Source organism: Bombus flavifrons, chromosome 8, assembly GCF_040668555.2.
Source record: "Bombus flavifrons isolate JBK064 chromosome 8, iyBomFlav1_principal, whole genome shotgun sequence".
Taxonomy (NCBI): domain Eukaryota; kingdom Metazoa; phylum Arthropoda; class Insecta; order Hymenoptera; family Apidae; genus Bombus; species Bombus flavifrons.
In genome coordinates, this window is record NC_138449.1 from 10488639 (window position 1) to 10506687 (window position 18049).

The 18049-nt window shown below is 40.4% G+C and overlaps 1 protein-coding gene across 1 annotated transcript in view; it reads left to right on the forward strand.

The window, feature by feature from the left end:
- The window catches only part of C15 (homeobox protein C15), a 46690-nt gene extending 29932 nt beyond the window's left edge, over window positions 1-16758 (forward strand). Inside the window, exons 2-3 of the mRNA XM_069117958.1 lie at window positions 7228-7456; window positions 15772-16758. Of these exons, the coding sequence (XP_068974059.1) occupies window positions 7228-7456; window positions 15772-16009 (467 nt within the window). The 3' untranslated portion in view covers window positions 16010-16758. The remainder of the gene's footprint in view (window positions 1-7227; window positions 7457-15771) is intronic.
- Window positions 16759-18049: the final 1291 nt, after the last annotated feature.

An 18049-nucleotide genomic window follows, 5' to 3' on the forward strand; every position in this document is an offset into this window, starting at 1 on the left:
CGTAGCGGATCGTATTTTTGGACGGGGGTGAAGCGTCGGTAAAAGGACAGCGTTCTAGGTGACGGAGAAGAAGGGATGGATAATGGAATAATATCCACCTGATGGCCGTTTACCCTTTAACGATGATTCCTCGGGTTTCGAGCAAACTGCGAGAGAGCAGTTACGTGTCAAATTGAATTTCACGGGAAATTTTCCGCGTCCCGCCATTTTCTGCCTCTCCGCCGTAGGAACACCGCTAGGATCATTATCGTACTAATCATTAATTTCAAAGCCGAGCTTCCCACGTTGATGTTCAATGGCCGCTGCGATCTACCATCGCGCCGGTGTTACCATGGAAATTACTAAATTTCCGAATTTCGATCTCGTTACTGGCAATTTCTACAACGGTCTCGATCGAGTTAGTTGTTCGCCACTTCTTTTCTTTTTTTTTTTTTTGCGTAAAGCAGAAACTTTTAGCGAGAAACGATCGATATCTAGTTTGCATTAACTGGAAACGTTCATAAACCTCCTACGAACTCCTTATAGCTTGAAGATTGCGTATCTTTTTTACGTTTTTAGCTGGATGATGTTACTAATAATTTTCTCTTTTTACAGAGTCGTAATTTTTGTTCTGTCATCTCGAGCGCAAAAATACCAACACGAGAGAAATTATATTTTCACTTTTCATTAAATTTTATTTCGCCTTTGATATATCCGTGTTTATATCGAGGTTTATTTATCGTGATAACGGAACGTTAGTCGCTATAAAAATAAACGTTTTAAATTATTATAGAATATTCTTTCACCGTACTCGCTTTCAATTACTTTATTTACACGCTCCTCGAATTATCTTATTTATTCGGCTACATTTTACGTCCGTTCATCCATAAAAAAGAAACAAAGAATAAATTTCGTGGAAAGAGCAGGCCACATTTTACCACTTTCGATTATTAATTCTCTTTTATTACGCTGGAGTGTAACGATTTAATCGAGGATATCGGTGCTTTAATCGGCCGCTATCTTTATTACGTATCTGTGACGGAAACTCGTTGTCAAGAGTGGCTTTCGCGATATTCCGTAAAAATGCGCAATCTTTTCCATATTTTAGCAACATCTGGGCCACGCTGCGACGTTCTCCCTCTGCCACGCTATACAGGGTGTTTCCGAATTACACGTCAATCAAGCAAACAGTGGCAGAGTATTCTATAGAAAAATAACGTAATAACTAGGACACATGTATAAAACGAGAAAGCCAATACGTTTAATCTTCAATTACATCATATTTATTCCAATATACATATACACATATTTAACAGTTTGAAGGATAGTAAGCTGGATCGAGTTAATCAATTTGAACGTGTCAACCTTACTTCGTACACCGCGGATATTTATGCAAATTCGTATTTTCATAAGCTACGACTAAAGAAACGAAAGAAAGCAAAGCGTGGAACACGTACGTTTATCAGATAACGAATAAGTCGCTCGGATTATTTTCTACCGATGTCAGCGCGATTCGCTACCACCTTTCAATCACCCTATATACGAGCTATTCCGAGCGATTTTACGCAAAGCTTACGCGTCCCTATCTCTTCTGTATCTGCGAGTTTATCAGCTCTTTTAATAATTGCCCGTATACGGTATTTCGTGTGACACCTTTTACGACGAATGCAATTGCAGAGATCGTTTGGAACGTCGTATTAAAACGCGACGATTCCGCGCAGATAAACGTTGTTTAGATGCACGCGATCCTTTCATCGAACCGATGAAATTGCTCGTTTTAATCACACCGCGAATATACCGGGCCAGGCTTCTCTCCCTCACGAATGCTCGATGAAAGTGAGAGATTTGACGCGATTTTGTCGTGTGATTTTCACTACACAGCGGCTGCAATTACGGGAACAGTGATTATGCGGGATAATTGGAAATCATTTTTGCTTACTTTGCATAGGAGAATGAAGATTGGCATGAAATATTATTGGCGCGGTGAACGCTATAATTTGATTTACTGCGAGCCTTAGGGCGATTCCAGAGGTCAGATCTGCAGTTCCACGGAATCGACGTTTCATTATGGTTCGATGTGATTTCATTTTCCGACAAATAAAAAATAGATCAACGATCGAATGGACAAACAAGCGAAAGACATTGGGCATTTCTGTTTCGACGAAAGATCATATTTTATAAATATCAGGCTGATCTATTCGCATAAGAAGCACGAATTTCCTAATCAAGGATTTCATCTTCCACTGCTATGGTTAGATAGAGACAGGTGTATTTAACAATAATCAGAATCGAATTACTTAGTCGTAGAGTATTCAGTCTCATTTATAGGTTCGTACAATTTAGTAATTATTAGTTTCGTACATAGTGTTTATACAAATTCATACTTTTATAAACGCGTCTAGAGGAATGGAAATTAAATGGAAATTCATCTCACCTTTTGAATATTAGAGTACTTTACTTCGGATATTTTATATATCTTTGTACATTCTTAAATTAAACTTACGGATATTTCCATGGAAAGAGCTTGCTAGGAAAATCATTTCGACGAAGTTTCAACCATCTACCTTTATCATTACGATAGTTGTTGACCTAAACACGATTTACAGTCTGCGTTTGATTTCTTTTATTCTACCTTATACAAAATTATGAAAACCCCCGAAATACTACAACCATAAGAATTACATGCCTGGGAATTTTTCCAGAATTTTTGACCAAATTCTCAATTTTCAAAAAAAAAACTTTCTCGGTCGACAAATCTGAAGAATCTGCCTGCTATGTAACACACTATGATCACACTATGATCACTAGTATCTCAGATTTCTTTTATAATCCTTTGTAGAGCAGAACAAAAGAAATGAAGCGTAAACTGTAAACCATGTTCAGCTGGATAACTACCCTAATAACAGGGGTAAGACTTTGTCGAAATGGTTTTCCTAGAAAGCTCTTTCGATAAACGTGTCACAAGTCTAATTCGGTTTAGTGGCACTTTTATCGTGCTTGTTCGGCTCTTTCCCTCTGGTATCCGCGGTTTATTTCGTTCAATATCCCATATCTTGCACGCTAGTCTACAAACCGTGAACATTAGAAGAAAATCTTCAGCATCTTTTTCTCGTTATCGCATCTAACGCGTACGAATCGATCGATAAATTACATCTCGTCACATCCTTCGCTTCCTTGACACGTGATAAGAACCGAACGCCGTTTTCAATCTAGAAATTGCCATGCTCGTAGGATAAAGAGAAAGAGATAATTGCGATGGACGCGCAAAGAAAAGTATCTCTAATTTATAACTGAGAAAAATATCGGAAGAAAACGACCAGCGACTTTTCCACTTGGAATCTTGTAATGTATTTATCACATTCTTCATTCTCATTACTATGTACATACCGCGTATCATGTTTCGACGTATTAAATCTACGGGTATGCATATCGCATTAAATACGCTCTCTGTTATTCATGCGCTATTACTACGATAGATAAATGCTTAATGATATCGATAGTCACGCTTCAAAGCGAACCAAGTACGGCAAACGATACAATGTTCCAGTGCGTGTATTCGAATTTCGCTAATGAAGCTAAATTGGTCGAATAATAAAAACAAAGCGAAAAAAGAAAGAGAAAAAAAGAAGGAAAGAAAAGGAGAGAAATGAAGAAAAAGGCGCACGTGACGTATTAACTGTACACGTAGGACGTAAATCTAAATCGATCTTGATATACAGGGTGGTTGGTAACTGGTTGTACAAGCGGAAAGGGGGTAATTCTACGCGAAAAAAGAAGTCGAAAATATAGAATCAAAATTTTTCGTTTGAGGCTTTGTTTTCGAGAAAATCGACTTTGAATTTTCGCTCGGTACGCGTGCGGTACGTTATCACGGATCTCGCTGTAGATCGTTGTCTCTATGGAAAAACTTAAAAAAAAAAATTAAAAAAAATTTTTATTCTATATTTTCGACTTCTTTTTTCGCTTAGAATCACCCCCTTTCCGCTTGTACCACCAGTTACCAACCACCCTGTATTTGAATTTCGCCTCATAGTTGTTATTTTCGCTTCGTCTTTTCATCCAATTATTGTTATTTACTTGTCGTGTATTTATCACGCTATTACCGTCCGTAGTAATCTCTGCTTTCGAGCATATCTGTTGCCATCGTATATTACGTTAATAAAACAGGATATTTCTTTGTGTAACGATATTTTACGAAACCATCTTACACATAGCGGATTATTAATGTCGTAGGTCGTCAATATGGAAATCAACCATGCGAAGGACATTACGTACGAAAGCGTATGAAAGCGTCTTTGCCACGTTCGAGTGATTCGACTGCGCGGCAAACCGGGTCTAACGTTCACTAGACGTGAATTATTATTCGATTCAACTCAATCGAGCTAGTTTGTATCTGACAAGCCGATGAACGATGATAATTTGATTAATTTCGTATACGTGCATATACGATTTATCGACTTGTCTCCGATCTCAGTCTCTTCCTCCGTCAAGCTTTATTTCTGCACTATCATGGATTATTAAAAGATTCGTTAACGTTTCTCCTTCGTTTTCCAATTGTCTTTCGAATATATCATTTTTGAGACTTACCCGTAACTCGACCTACGGGTACAAATTACCCGCATACTTAGTTATACAGGGTGGTTGGTAAATGGTGGTGCAAGCGGGAGAGGGTGATTCTACGCGAAAAAATAAGTCGAAAATATAGAATAAACATTTTTTTTTAATTTTTCCATCGAGACAACGATCCGTTGAACGAGTGAGATTCGTTATAACGAGACGTGATAAAGTGCAGGCGTACCGAGCGAAAATTCAAAGTCGATTTTCTCGAAAACAAAGCCTCAAACGAAAAATTTTTATTCTATATTTTCGACTTCTTTTTTCGCGTAGAATCACCCCCTTTCCGCTTGTACCACCAGTTACCAACCACCCTGTATATTATTTTATATCTTATTTTACTCTTTACTTTGCCTACTGTACTTTGCTTCTATTTAATCTACCGATACATTCTCAACTCCTATAGCTACTACACGAAGTTTCTACCAAAGTGCATGATAATTTATTGAAAAAAGTCGATGCCGTTGACAGCGAAGGTGAAAAACCGACAGAACCTGTGCATCCGCTTAATATGCACATCCGATCGATCGAAAGCAACGACCGTTGTACATTGGAATAGAATTTCTTAAAAATATACCAAGACCTTATAATCAGCGTGTACTTCTGCAAGAAAGCGATATTTCTACAAGTTGCTTCCGATCCAACCGACGCGTACAATAATTAACCAGAATGAACGGCGTTTCGATAAGCGGGAATCTCGTGTGCGAGTTTCAGCGGCGATTTACGCGGCTAGTTTCGCATAAGTGGACGATAAAGCTTCATTTTGATTTCACCTTCGTGCGCTCGACGGTATGTTTGCGCGGGTCCAGTAATGGAAGTGGCGCGATGCTATCGGTCTAACGGTAATTTTATTAATACCCTTCCACTGAATTGCAATGCACCTGCTGCCACGGCCGACTACAAAGATCGCGTTACAATTTGCACCGGCCGGCAAATCGTTCCGTGTAACTCGTAAGCCTCGCTTTTTACGATTTTATAATCGTTACCCAAAGCGAGCGAGCCATTGCTTTTGCGCCCGGCGTTCACGCGCGCGCGCTATCGTAAGTAATTCGCGCGGAGCCACGTAACTCGACGTCGCCACTTTATCCTGGAATTTCAACGCTTGTTTTGCTTGGTCGGAACGATCCCTGGACCATACGCTTTCAAGCCGTTTACACCGTGCAATTGCGTTGGCGTTTAACATTTTTCGAGATCGACGCTTTTCGCGAATCGTGCGTTCGTTCGGAGGCTTACTCCTCGGTGAGAAAACGTCGTGCCACGGATAAAAGGTCTCGGTATAATTTATTACGAAGTGAAATCTTGTCGGATAATGTAGAAAGCATCTTAACCGATACGCAATAAATTATTGCGAATTGCCATAGAAATTTGTTAACCGTACGCTGTTTATTTCATTGGCAGTTTAGATAGGTTTATGGAGATATATCGTTACAAAGTAATCGGAGTATCGTGTTTTTGCATTTGGCGCTTCAAAGAAAGTACGATGAAACGTTGTTGCTTTCGGACGATCGTTGAACTACGAAAGACGAACGGAGACAACGTTTGCAAACTTCTGTTAAATATTTTATAAATGTAGAATGACTAAGACTGGAGTTTGAAAAAAAGACTAGATCCCGTGGAAAGGTTGCACTGCAGCAACTTAATGTAAATTTGTCAACCTATTTACGTCTGTATCTTACTTAGAAATTATGATCGTAAAAATACAGCTATAGGGAAAAAAAATTGTTTTAAGAAAATTGTCAAACCGATAAGAGCTGTACTCGTCTAATGAACTACTGAACTAATGAACAAAGAATATTCGTTGAACGATAGCATGATTTGAAATTGAGCGAAACTACAGGGTGGTTGGTAACTGGTGGTACAAGCGGAAAGGAGGTGATTCTACGCGAAAAAAGAAGTCGAAAATATAGAATAAAAATGTTTTTTTATTTTTTTTTTAATTTTTCCATCGAGACAACGATCTACAGTGAGATCCGTTATAACGAGACGTGATGAAGTGCACGCGTACCGAGCGAAAATTCAAAGTCGATTTTCTCGAAAACAAAGCCTCAAATGAAAAATTGTTATTCTATATTTTCGACTTCCTTTTTCGCGTAGAATCACCCCCTTTCCGCTTGTACCACCAGTTACCAACCACCCTGTATAACTATATCGTGATATAGAAAAATTGATTCGCTTTACGAAGCTATTTCGCGACGTCTTTTATCTTATTCCCTATATTTGTATAAAGTGATCGATCATAATTCGTTCTATTTTTGAAATGTCCCTGATCTATGATACGAAATCGCATTAAAGCAGATTTATTGACGCTTTACGATAACATTTTGCTCTCTTGCTTAGTTATCATTTACAACCGTAACAGGGTCATTATAAATTATACGTCATTAATATTTCTTTTCTACTCTACTGATGTCAGTGGTTCGTAATTGAAACAAAATTATAAAACAATTATTAGCTAAACGTTGCGAGCAATTTCTAAAGTGTCACACCGTCAGCTAAAATACAAAATTATGTTAAGCATCGAATCGCGAGGAAACGTCAGTTATTCGAATATCGATTATCCAGACGCTAATTACGCAGAAATCTGATTACCTATCGTTGGTTTTCATTTCTCTTTCTTATTTTTGTTTTCGACAGTAGCTGGAGCGTTTCCAAGGAGGATCGGCCATCCTTACCAAAACAGGACGCCACCGAAGAGAAAGAAGCCGAGGACAAGCTTCACCAGGTTGCAGATCGCCGAACTGGAGAAACGTTTTCACAAACAGAAGTATCTGGCGTCGGCCGAACGAGCAGCCTTGGCTAAAACTTTGAAAATGACGGATGCGCAAGTGAAAACCTGGTTTCAAAACAGGCGGACAAAGTGGAGGTGAGTTCTCGACATTCATAGCGTAGGTATTTGTACCTCTCTTAGTCTTAAAACGAACTTTAAAACGAGTCATCACCCGAGACGAAAGAGACAGGTCAATGGCAAATTCGAAATGCAAGCTATTAAAGACGGGAAAAAAAGGAAAAGCTGGAATTAGGTTTCGTATCCGGACTGCTAAACGTTTCTCCTTTTTCCCTTTCTTTTCGGCGATATTTTGTAAAGACGAAAATCAGATCCATTTTTTGATGGAAATGAACGGTTCTGAAAATTCTCCTTACGAACATCCGGCAGACAATTTCGCCGCTTAGCAGAGGCTTCTATCTTCTTAGGAAAATACGCGAACCTAATCCATTGCTCGCGATTCAGATGCACAGGGAGTAAACGACACGTTAACTTAAGAGCATCGAGCAAATTCTAAGAAAGGTATCGCCAAGATCGATGAGTACGTCGCGCGTCGACAGATCGATCGAAAATTGTTACGCCTTAGAAAAATTGTTGCTCGTTCTGGATCCTTGGACGACCTGAACTCTCCTTCCCCCCTCGAAAGAAAAAGGAGTCCAACGGAATATTTTGCAGTCTATCGTAGCAGTTCCAAAAACTGTCCCGACAAACATCCCGCTATAAATAGCAGGATACCGATGAAACTACCTGACTTCCGGTTTCTAACACGTCGAATAGGCGAAGCCGAATGTCGGTGTTGCGATTTATCAAATCTCGGCGTTCGAGACGAACCGAAAGTGAAAACGCGAGGTGGAAACCTCGGAATGTTAATAGCGGGTTAGCAGTGTCCTGCGGCCGCGTATCGGCGAGGACGCATCGAAAGTCGAGTGTATTGGAGTCTCTTCAAGATAACGGAGGACGAAAACACGTCATTTAGATAAAACGAGGCCCGTTCGTGGCGCGGGTCGCCCGATATCAGGGGCGTCTACGCGGCGAGACGAGCCCAGAGGCATTTCTCCGGGGGTGCGACTCGTTCTCCTCTTCTTCCTTCCTTAATAGTCGCTTCTCTTCGAGTAGGATTTCTAAAAGCATCCCGCTGCCGTGTCCTTGGCTCGTTCCGGGAAGTATTAGGATAGAAAGATGACTATACTTTGGGAGTAGTTTAGAGGGTTTAGACGAACAACGGTGTCTCTGTCTGCGCAGGTTTTGAAGGAACCAGCAAGGATTGAGGACTGGTGCCTTTTAGTTCTACTCGATCTGTCATCGAACCAGACTGCTGATAAAGGAGGCCACTTATTCCAAGGTGTGCACTAGGTGGTTTAAAGTTTCTAGTTAGTTCGGACATTGTCCATTTTTAAAATGGGACATTTTTTAAATGGAACATTCTTAAAATGGTTCCTTCTAACGTTTTTATTCCGTTTAGGTATGGTTTCGTATACGCGTAACGAGCTTCAGTATTTCACGCATTTATTTACGATCGCTGCTGTTACATAGTCGAATCGGTAATTTTTTAATACAATGACGATTGTTGTATGTGCGATGGATGGAATTGCGAGTTTCTGACGTCTCGTTTTACGAGGAAAGGGATAAGAAATTATCGCGTATACCTTGGTTATAAGTCAACAGACATTAAATAGACGTAAAATACAGTATATTGTTACATTTACATTTTACAGTATATATATATATATATATTTATGAGTACATTTATAGAATAATCCGTAGAAGGAACGCGTACTAACGATATTTATGTACGCGAATAATTTATTAAACCGCGAAACTTCAAGACGCCCGGTACCATCGTCCCACTTACTTTCATCAAGCTCGATAAAATTCTTTATCTTTAAAAATATCGAGTGTAACAACCGAATGATCTAAATTTCCTACGAGAGTTTTATTCGCCGTTTTACGGCCAACAATCCACGGAGTTTTGTGTGCCGTTACCTCTCGCATTGTTCCAGGAGCCATAGAGCAATAAAGGGGCAAATAGGTAAAAACGAGGAATGTAAAACGCGGCCGATAAAAAGCGGAAGAGAACGCCTTCAGAAGGTTCATAACGATCTAATAAGAGATCGATAACAGGACTCGCTGCAAAAACGGTTCGATGCCGTTGTGCATCGGGATCTCGGTTTCTTGTCCTTACCAGCGATATTGCATTTGTCGTAAAGTGCGCAGAAATGAAAATTACGCTTCTTACTTGGAAACCAGGCGATGGTAATTTTCTTTCTCGCTAGAACGCGAGTATCGTCGATCGCGAAACGGTGAATTGTAACGTGTCTTCCTATTTCTATTCTACGACAAGAAGGACAGAGAACGGGAGAAATAGAAGAAACGAAAAATTCGAAACAAATATCGCAATCGATAGACGAATTTGAATTCACAGGATTCGTAGTCATTTTTCTCTCGATGATCGATGGTTTTCGAGAGAACGCAGGGAACGTCACTCGGAATGCGGTTTCAATGGACAGAGTTTCAGATTCTTCGTGAAGAATTCGATAAAATTCAAATCGAATTCGACGAAACTGGAAATTCAATATCTTACAAGGTGTTGATAAAAAAGAATGTAAGATTCTATGGTCGCTTATGATTGCTCATTTTTTGACAAAAATCCGCGAAGAAAAGTAATTTTAAAAAAAAGTGTATTTTTATACGATTATTATTTTATTCTCTATCCTTTACGTTCTGTCCTGTAACCGGTGCTTGCCAATCTATTGGTTAAGTCTTTTACGTTTATTAAACATTTCTTATCCTCCTCATGAAACACGTTTTCCGACCGTAGAAATGAAATTTAATGAACTTGTCTTTTTTTTCTTCTGCGAATACGATAGGCTTCTCTTAATAATTTCTTCCGTTTCATCGTGCGATCTCCATCCTGGTTCAACGATTCGTTCAACAAGTTGCGTTAAAAGGTGCGAGTTGAAATTTTACAAGTCTTTTTATTACGTAGTCGACGTGGTCGTTCGAGGAACGAGCATGAAATTCAATTTATACGGCGACGATGTATGTTATCTGTCTCAATGTGTTCAGAAATGGTAGCGCAGTGACAGATACATTCGTCTAGATGTCTCGCCAAATTAAATTTACATCTGAACGACAAGTGAATCATAATTAATCTTGAACATGGAATTATATGGCGGAACAGCCGTTGAATAAATTGGGACATTTCGAGGAGCGACGTGGTTCGGATGTCCGTCTGAATAAAAACTATAGCAAACGTCGTTCGGCATACAGGTTTCTTCCTAAGTTTAATTAATATCGATAAATAAATAACAAAGATAATTTAATTAATTATCAAGATATACATGTTGTACCTCCAACAGAGAATTAACGATATTACAGTGAAATTTCGTATCGAATAAAGAAACGTTATTGACACCGATTCTATTAATGCTCTTCGTTATAGGGAATCGTTGTAATATCTTGAAACTGCGCAATTCCTCGGACTAAACTACTTTTAACTCGACCATCCGCAAACTATTCACGATTGACAATTCTTGTACGTGACCGATTTTGCAATCGAATTTACGAGCCTGAGAGATAGGTAGCCTTTAAGCGAGCAAACTTACTAATGCGCACAGAAAATAGCGACGACTCGAGTTGAACGTTCCTGCGGATAGATTTGGTCCACGCAAACTTTCTTTTCCTCGAGAGGATACTTTGCAGAGTTTGATAACATTCGACCTGCGCCTGTCCTTCGATTTAAAAAACAAGCTGTATCTGTAACAGTCGATTCAACGTACGAATAGGTCGCCGTGTCTAAAGAGGCGAAAATATGTTTAATTGCATAATGTTGCAATTACGAATGGACGTAGCGAAACAAAGAAAGAAGAGAAAAAAGGAGACATAAAAGAGAAAAAATTCACGTTCCTTCCTCCACCCTTGGATCAGCACATCCGCGACGTGGTCCAGCGAGCAGCTGCGTTTAAAGTAACGAGATGACTGTAGGCAGAGATGAGATAACTTCGTCTCAATAATTCAGATACCTAACAGCTTAGCCCTGTCCCGTACATAATGCAGTCTATCCTCCCCATCGTGCTGCCTCGTCCGCCCCTGCTTTGACTGCCAACTCTCTTCCCCACCTCCTGGTGGATCGCACCCCCTCGTCGTCTCACATTGAACCAGTCCGGTTGCAGACTCTTCCTCGGGCTTCTTGCAACGGCTTTTAAAGTGTCAAACCCTCGAATCCGCGATTTGAATCGTTTCGATCCGCCGCACTCGGCCCCACCGCGATTCACCTTGTTAAACATTCATCGTTCCCTGTGTTGGATCACGGCTGTAACCGGTCGAACACGAACACGAACACCGGCGCCATTGCGAAAACGACTCGTTTCCTTTTCCGGATGGAAATCCTCGCGGAACGAAAGAACACCCATGTTTCTATTCTGCTCTCGTGCCTCTTCCACGAATCGTTTTTCGTCGATTCTATCGAGAATACCTCCGTCGCGAGTACTGTCTTCGACCAGTTAGCTGTTTTCGACGAGTATACTCGTGGTGAAGAAACGACGATATTTTGCGTCACGACGAGCCTTGTCGGTAGTAAAATTAAAAAATAAAACAGTCGTTTCGTTACAACTTGATTCTGTATCATAACAGCCACGAGTACTCTGTGTTTGACGAGTATACTCGTCGTCGCTTGCTTTTTACGACGCGTTTTACGTACACGCCTTTCAAAGTTTTCAAACGAGTCGCAACAGCCAACTGGTTGATATCGCTTCGAGTCCTTCGATTTCTCCCATGTATATAAAATTATTTCTATGGTTTCTATGATGTAGGATGTAGTAAAAGTGACTGAGGCAGTGTGGCGAAGTTTAACGATGAACGCGGAATTATTTACGACCGTGTCAGAAAGCAACGACAAAATTTGCTCAAAGTCAACGTTCTTAAAAGCCGTTTAAGAGAAACAACGCACTACGGAATTAATATATTTGCAATTCGTAACGCGTTTCTAAGTACGTACGTCGTTGCTCGACATCGAAGGGAACGTACGTGAGAAGCATTTCAAATTGTTTAAACCAAAGGTGTCACGTTAAATGGGATGCTATTTGCATTTGAGCAATTTCATACGAAATAATTGAATAACGAACGCTACAGGATTTCCGATGGTAACTGACGATACAATCAGCAACAGACGATATTATACAAAAAATAAAGGAGAAAATATACACTGAGACTCGTTCGTACGAGGCTTTGCTCTCAAGAATATCGACAATAAATTATCCATGTGGATCTGTATATTTATGCTCCATCCACTGCATACGCGGATTTTCCAAATTTATTTCTCCTGCGATTCCTCCAAGACTCACGCGTCTGACGAATAATCAGAGAAATTAATCACAAGATTCGCAATTGCTCGTTGCCGATGAAACTCAAAATGGAAAAGACGCGTACGGATAAAGTTAATCGTATCGCGGTATATTCGCGACGAACGATAAAATCAAGTTTAGAATACTTGTTCGCCAAGTGTTGGCCAAAAGTTATACTTGACGATAGGGGGATAACGATAAGAGTAATGTGTCCCAGGTTGCGAGAGAATACAGTTATGCCGGCCGCAGTGAATGGGGCGAGGCTGCGTCGGGGCTGCAAAATGTAATCGGCACGGCGCCCTCAATTATTAATTGCTAACCGCGTTAATTACTTGCACGGGTGTAGGCGCGGCTGTCACTGGAACAACGGCGTAGCCACGGATAGATTTTCCAACGGGGACAAACCAAACGTAATCGAATTCGTCGACCGTTAACCCTTCGTTAGCTGAAATTTTCCCTTAATTCTAAGACAAAAAATGATAATCTGTATTCTTTTACGTTCATTACGAAAATTGGGAAAAGACGATTTTCTGAAAGATTGCTCGCTTTAGTTGCAATGTTTTTCAAGCTCAAATTGAATTTTTAATTAATTTTTGTGTCTCGTGAATTTCCACGAAACCAATGTATGGAGAAAATTGATATAAAGGAGAAATTGATATGTGATAAAAGAAAATTATTGGAAATGCAAGTGGACTTGAGCGAATCAGGGAATAAAAGCAAAAAGATGAAACTTAACGAGATACTTTTCGATCTTTGATAGATCGAATCACGGTATAATTAACGAGGAGACTCGTTAGTTAACTGCCACTGGTCTTTAGAGGTGTGCACGGATTGCGTAAGGAAACCAGTTTTGAGAAATTTCAACTACCGTACAAAGTATCGCAATCGTCTTGCGAACATTATATATCTATTCTTTCGTAATTAATTATTGAATTAACATCTAGAAGAATAATAAACCAGATCCGATGCTAAAATTTGTTTTTTACAATATTCGATCGAACAGGAAAATGATCGTTTAACGATTTCGTTAAATTCTCCAACACGTGTTACGCAACATACAACAGAAATTTCCCTAAAAATTGATTCGTTTGCTAGCTCAAGATCACGATTACATCAGACTTCGTCTCCAACATTTGACAACGGCATTTTTATATTATCTTTTAACGTACGTACTCTGACGAACTTTTAAAAAAATCCAATGTACCCGGTTCCATTCGTGGCAGTATCGGTAACGACTTTGAAACGTATCTCTGACGTTCCATAGCGAAATAATATTTCAACGATTTGATACTTAAACCCTGCGATAAATATCACGGAATCAGGCTGTCTAAAATGTAACTACGAGATTTACTTTCTCCCCACTCGGGTCAAAACTATACCGAGTCCTGTCCCGTTGCTTCTGTTTCCTTCGTTTTCCCCGGTACCGTATCAGACGCATTTAATAACTTTCAGAAGAGTGAAATTGCAAATCGTTTGGAAAGCTGGCAGAACGCAGAGAGATAACGCGAGTGCAAGGCTTTCCTACAATTATCGAGCGGGTATTAACGAGACGAAAATAAACGAACTCGATCGGATGTTGATTGCGGCTGAGAAGTGCTGTTATCTGGAATCTCTGCTCGACATCGTCGACTGTGCTAGTCGTTAATCGTGCAACAACCGATCGAGTTGTGTCCCGATTCAACCGACTCGTTCCGTGATACACGGGCTACCGAGGAGTTCTATACGCCCTCCGTTCTCTATCCACGGAAAGATGAACGAGGAAAGAGAAGAAGCTAAGATCGTTCCACGCTGAGATAAACAAAGGTACAACGAAACCGTTTAATTACCGACGACCGGAGATTAACTCTAATGGAACGACGGTGTTTCGTGGCTCGTATGGAAGCGGCATCGCGGCACTCTGATTGGCCGCGTTATCCAGTCTGGCGCCTTTCAGACTCAGGGACATTCTCGGTCAGATCTCGTTGCCGAACGAAGATCTTTCAACGCTAGGAGAATTTATCGCCCGTAGGCTGCTTAAATTCGTAAAAGGTATACTTCGGACTTGGAGAACCGACGATGAGTAAGTGGCCGATTATGGCAATTCGATCGTGATTCTTCTGATCCTCGTTGTTTGTTAGACGAGTCTGTTACGCGGTAAGGCTCGAGCAAAGTTTGGTCGATGATTACGCAAGAATTTTCCAAAAAAGAAAATAAAAGATTTCCATAAAAGCTTCCACCTAAGTGACGTTGCCAACAAGTCGACCATTTTCTGCTACCCTAATAGACTTAGTGCTAGAAAACAGACACTCACGAGCCACCCCTGAGCGAGCTGGCGCTGCACCACCGACGAATCGAATTAACTTTATTACGTTTGTCTTCTGTTTTCCGCTCCAACGACCGCTAGTCTCTTTCCACTGTCCCGGCTCTCCTCGCAGCCGTTTCTCCGATCTCGTTTCGTGTTTTCTACAACACTCCAGCAACCCCCGCCACCCTATCGTTTAACTGGCTGGATCTCGCAAGCATAATTCGGTACACTATGTACCTATGTAACGACAGTAACTTTGATTTTAAAGCTTTGTCTAATCTTCCGTTTTATCCGTTTTCGAAGGACTTGACACGTTGTAAGATGGAAATATCGGAGCGCGAGTATGAAAAAATTCGACGATTTCAAAGATCGGGACATCGACTATCTTTTCAAACTTTTCAAACCGTGAAGCTTCTTCGGAATTTCGAAATTCGAGAACTCGACAGCTCGCAGATTTAATATTCGAAAATTTAGTAGCTGGAAAATGTTTACCTTTCGCAACTTGAAAGTTTAAGAAGTTGCAAGTTAAAAGCTTCCTAAAAGTTAATTCCATAATTTGTTTAATACGTGTTTTAGCATCATCTCGTCTATAAATACCACGTTGTAGTGAAACATAATTTATTATTTAAATACAGCAGTAGGAATAACGTTAAACAAGCTATCCCATACTAAACCGCTACCTAAGAACCAAGTGCAATATTTGTACGAACTTTACGAACGTTCACAATTTTCTTCCGTTCTCTCCACGAGGGACGCTCGATCATTTTCAATCTTTCCATCTGTTTTAGGAGGCAAACGGCGGAAGAAAGAGAGGCCGAGAGGCAGGCGGCGAATCGGTTGATGCTGTCCCTTCAAGCCGAGGCGCTTGGAAAAGTGGCTTATCCCGCAACAGTGCCGAACCATCCAGCGGGAACCACCGTTCCCAGTTTAGACAGACAACAAGCACCCACTGCTCTGACCCATCCTGTGGGTCAGTGGGCCTCGCCGTACGGTCCACCACAACCTCTAGCCGAACCGATTTGTTGAACCAGGATAATCAACGCGGATTCAAAGACTCTTGCCGAGTGAAACTTGTTACGTATCAGTCGTGTCACATTTCTACGATAGAATAGTTGTACGTTTTCTAGGACCGGTGCGACTCTTGTCGTTGCAATCTCGTTGCCGTAGTGCAGTGCTTCGAACGATCGTAGATTCGAACAACGTGCTTCCCCGCGTTATTTCCTCGATATTTCCAAAGAACAACCACTGACCATGGCTGGATACGCGAAGCAAAACTCGTTCTTGTAAAGGGCGAATCGAACGCTGTTTGGATATCAGGGGACGCTACGCGGCGAATTATCGCTCTTGGAAACAGGAGACGATTTTTCAAAAAGACAACGCTGAAGCACGAGAAAGCGGTTTCAAGATTTCGCAATAGAATCGATTTACCATGGCCAGCATTCGATCGAAAACCTGTGGGGAGTTTTAGGAAGAAAAGTTCACGATCAACAGGAGTCGCCGATAGAATACGTCAGCGAACTTTCAAAGAGAAATAAAATCAGCGTAGGCGAATACTCGAGACGAAACTTTCGATAAATTAGCGGACGGTGTACCTAGAGGATTAATTAGTAGCAATCAAAAGTAAAGAAAAATCCATTGAATGGACACGTAACGAAATTAGCATTGAGTTTATATTTTTTCACAGGCGAAAACACAAGTTTTGTACATTCATTTTCGCTTTACATTGTAACATGAAACTATATCAACGATTTTCTTTTAATACGATGAAAAATCTATAATTATTCACGGCACTGTGTCTCTCTTCTTTTCCACCGTAGAGGTACGAAGACGGAGTACGCGAGTCATGTGTTAAGCGAATGCGATGTGAGAATAGAAAGAGAACGCCACGTACAGGCCTTTTCTGTTCTTGTCTAATCAGACATGCATCAGACCGCTCGTTGATCGGTGTTACACTTACATATTTACTGTACGAATGTGCATGCTTTATTAGCTGTTAGACAAGGAACGAGCAGCCTCTATGCAGCGTTCGCGCACCCTATCTTCGCATCTCTGTTATGTTTTGCCAATTATGTTTGCTGATATACAAGGAATAACAGAATAACAAGACAAACGTCGCAGCGAGATGGCAATGACAAAAGTCGCGCATCTGCAACCGGGCCTTACTGCGAAAATAGCAGTCGTTCACACTTGAAAACGTTAAGAGAAAGAGGTCTGGAATAGCTTACTCAATTCGTATTTTTATCTTCATCTCCTTCCAGTTTTCTTTAGACGTGTTTGAAACTTGTAGTGAGATTTGCTGTTAAATTTGATTTAGTGCGTTTTCGATGGAAACGATCGAGCGAGTAGCTTTTACTTAATTTCGAAAGAAGATTTGTTGTTAAATGATAGTATTTGATGTGAGGGAAAGATGGAAACTTGAAATGTAATTATAGTTGATAACGTGGAAATATATATCGCGAATGTTGTTGGATATTACTTGTCCTTTTTCGCTCGATCTCTGCATCCGCATGTTTAAATGTCCTTTTATACGCAACGTTTCTTCAGTCGATGGATTATGAAAACCATACTGAGATTATTAGAGCCTCCGAAACTTCATAGTAGATAGTTCGAAGAATAACGATATATTTTTCATTTATTTTCATATCAAAACGCACGATATTTTTTGAAATGTCACAGTGACGTTCAACATGCTCCAATTTGAGAATGTATAGAAAGAACGCAACGAGCAATTTCAAACCGAATCTCTAAAATCTCAGGAATATGTTCCACTTTATTTATATCGACCTGTATCAAATATGAACGATAAAATGGCAAGGCGAATCGTCACTGTAATTCCATCAATCTCGAGTTTAACACGCGACAATTTCTTCTCTATTACGAATCTATTAGTCGTATAAATACACGCGCACTCACACGTGTAACGGGAATTTAAAAAATTTTCCAAAACGACAACTAATCGCAGTGCGCTAATTTGACGTGGCATTATTGACAGAGAGAAGAAGTCACAGAGATCGAACGAAAAAGAGCATCAGAGGCCAGCAGTCGTCTTAATTGCGCTATTTCTAG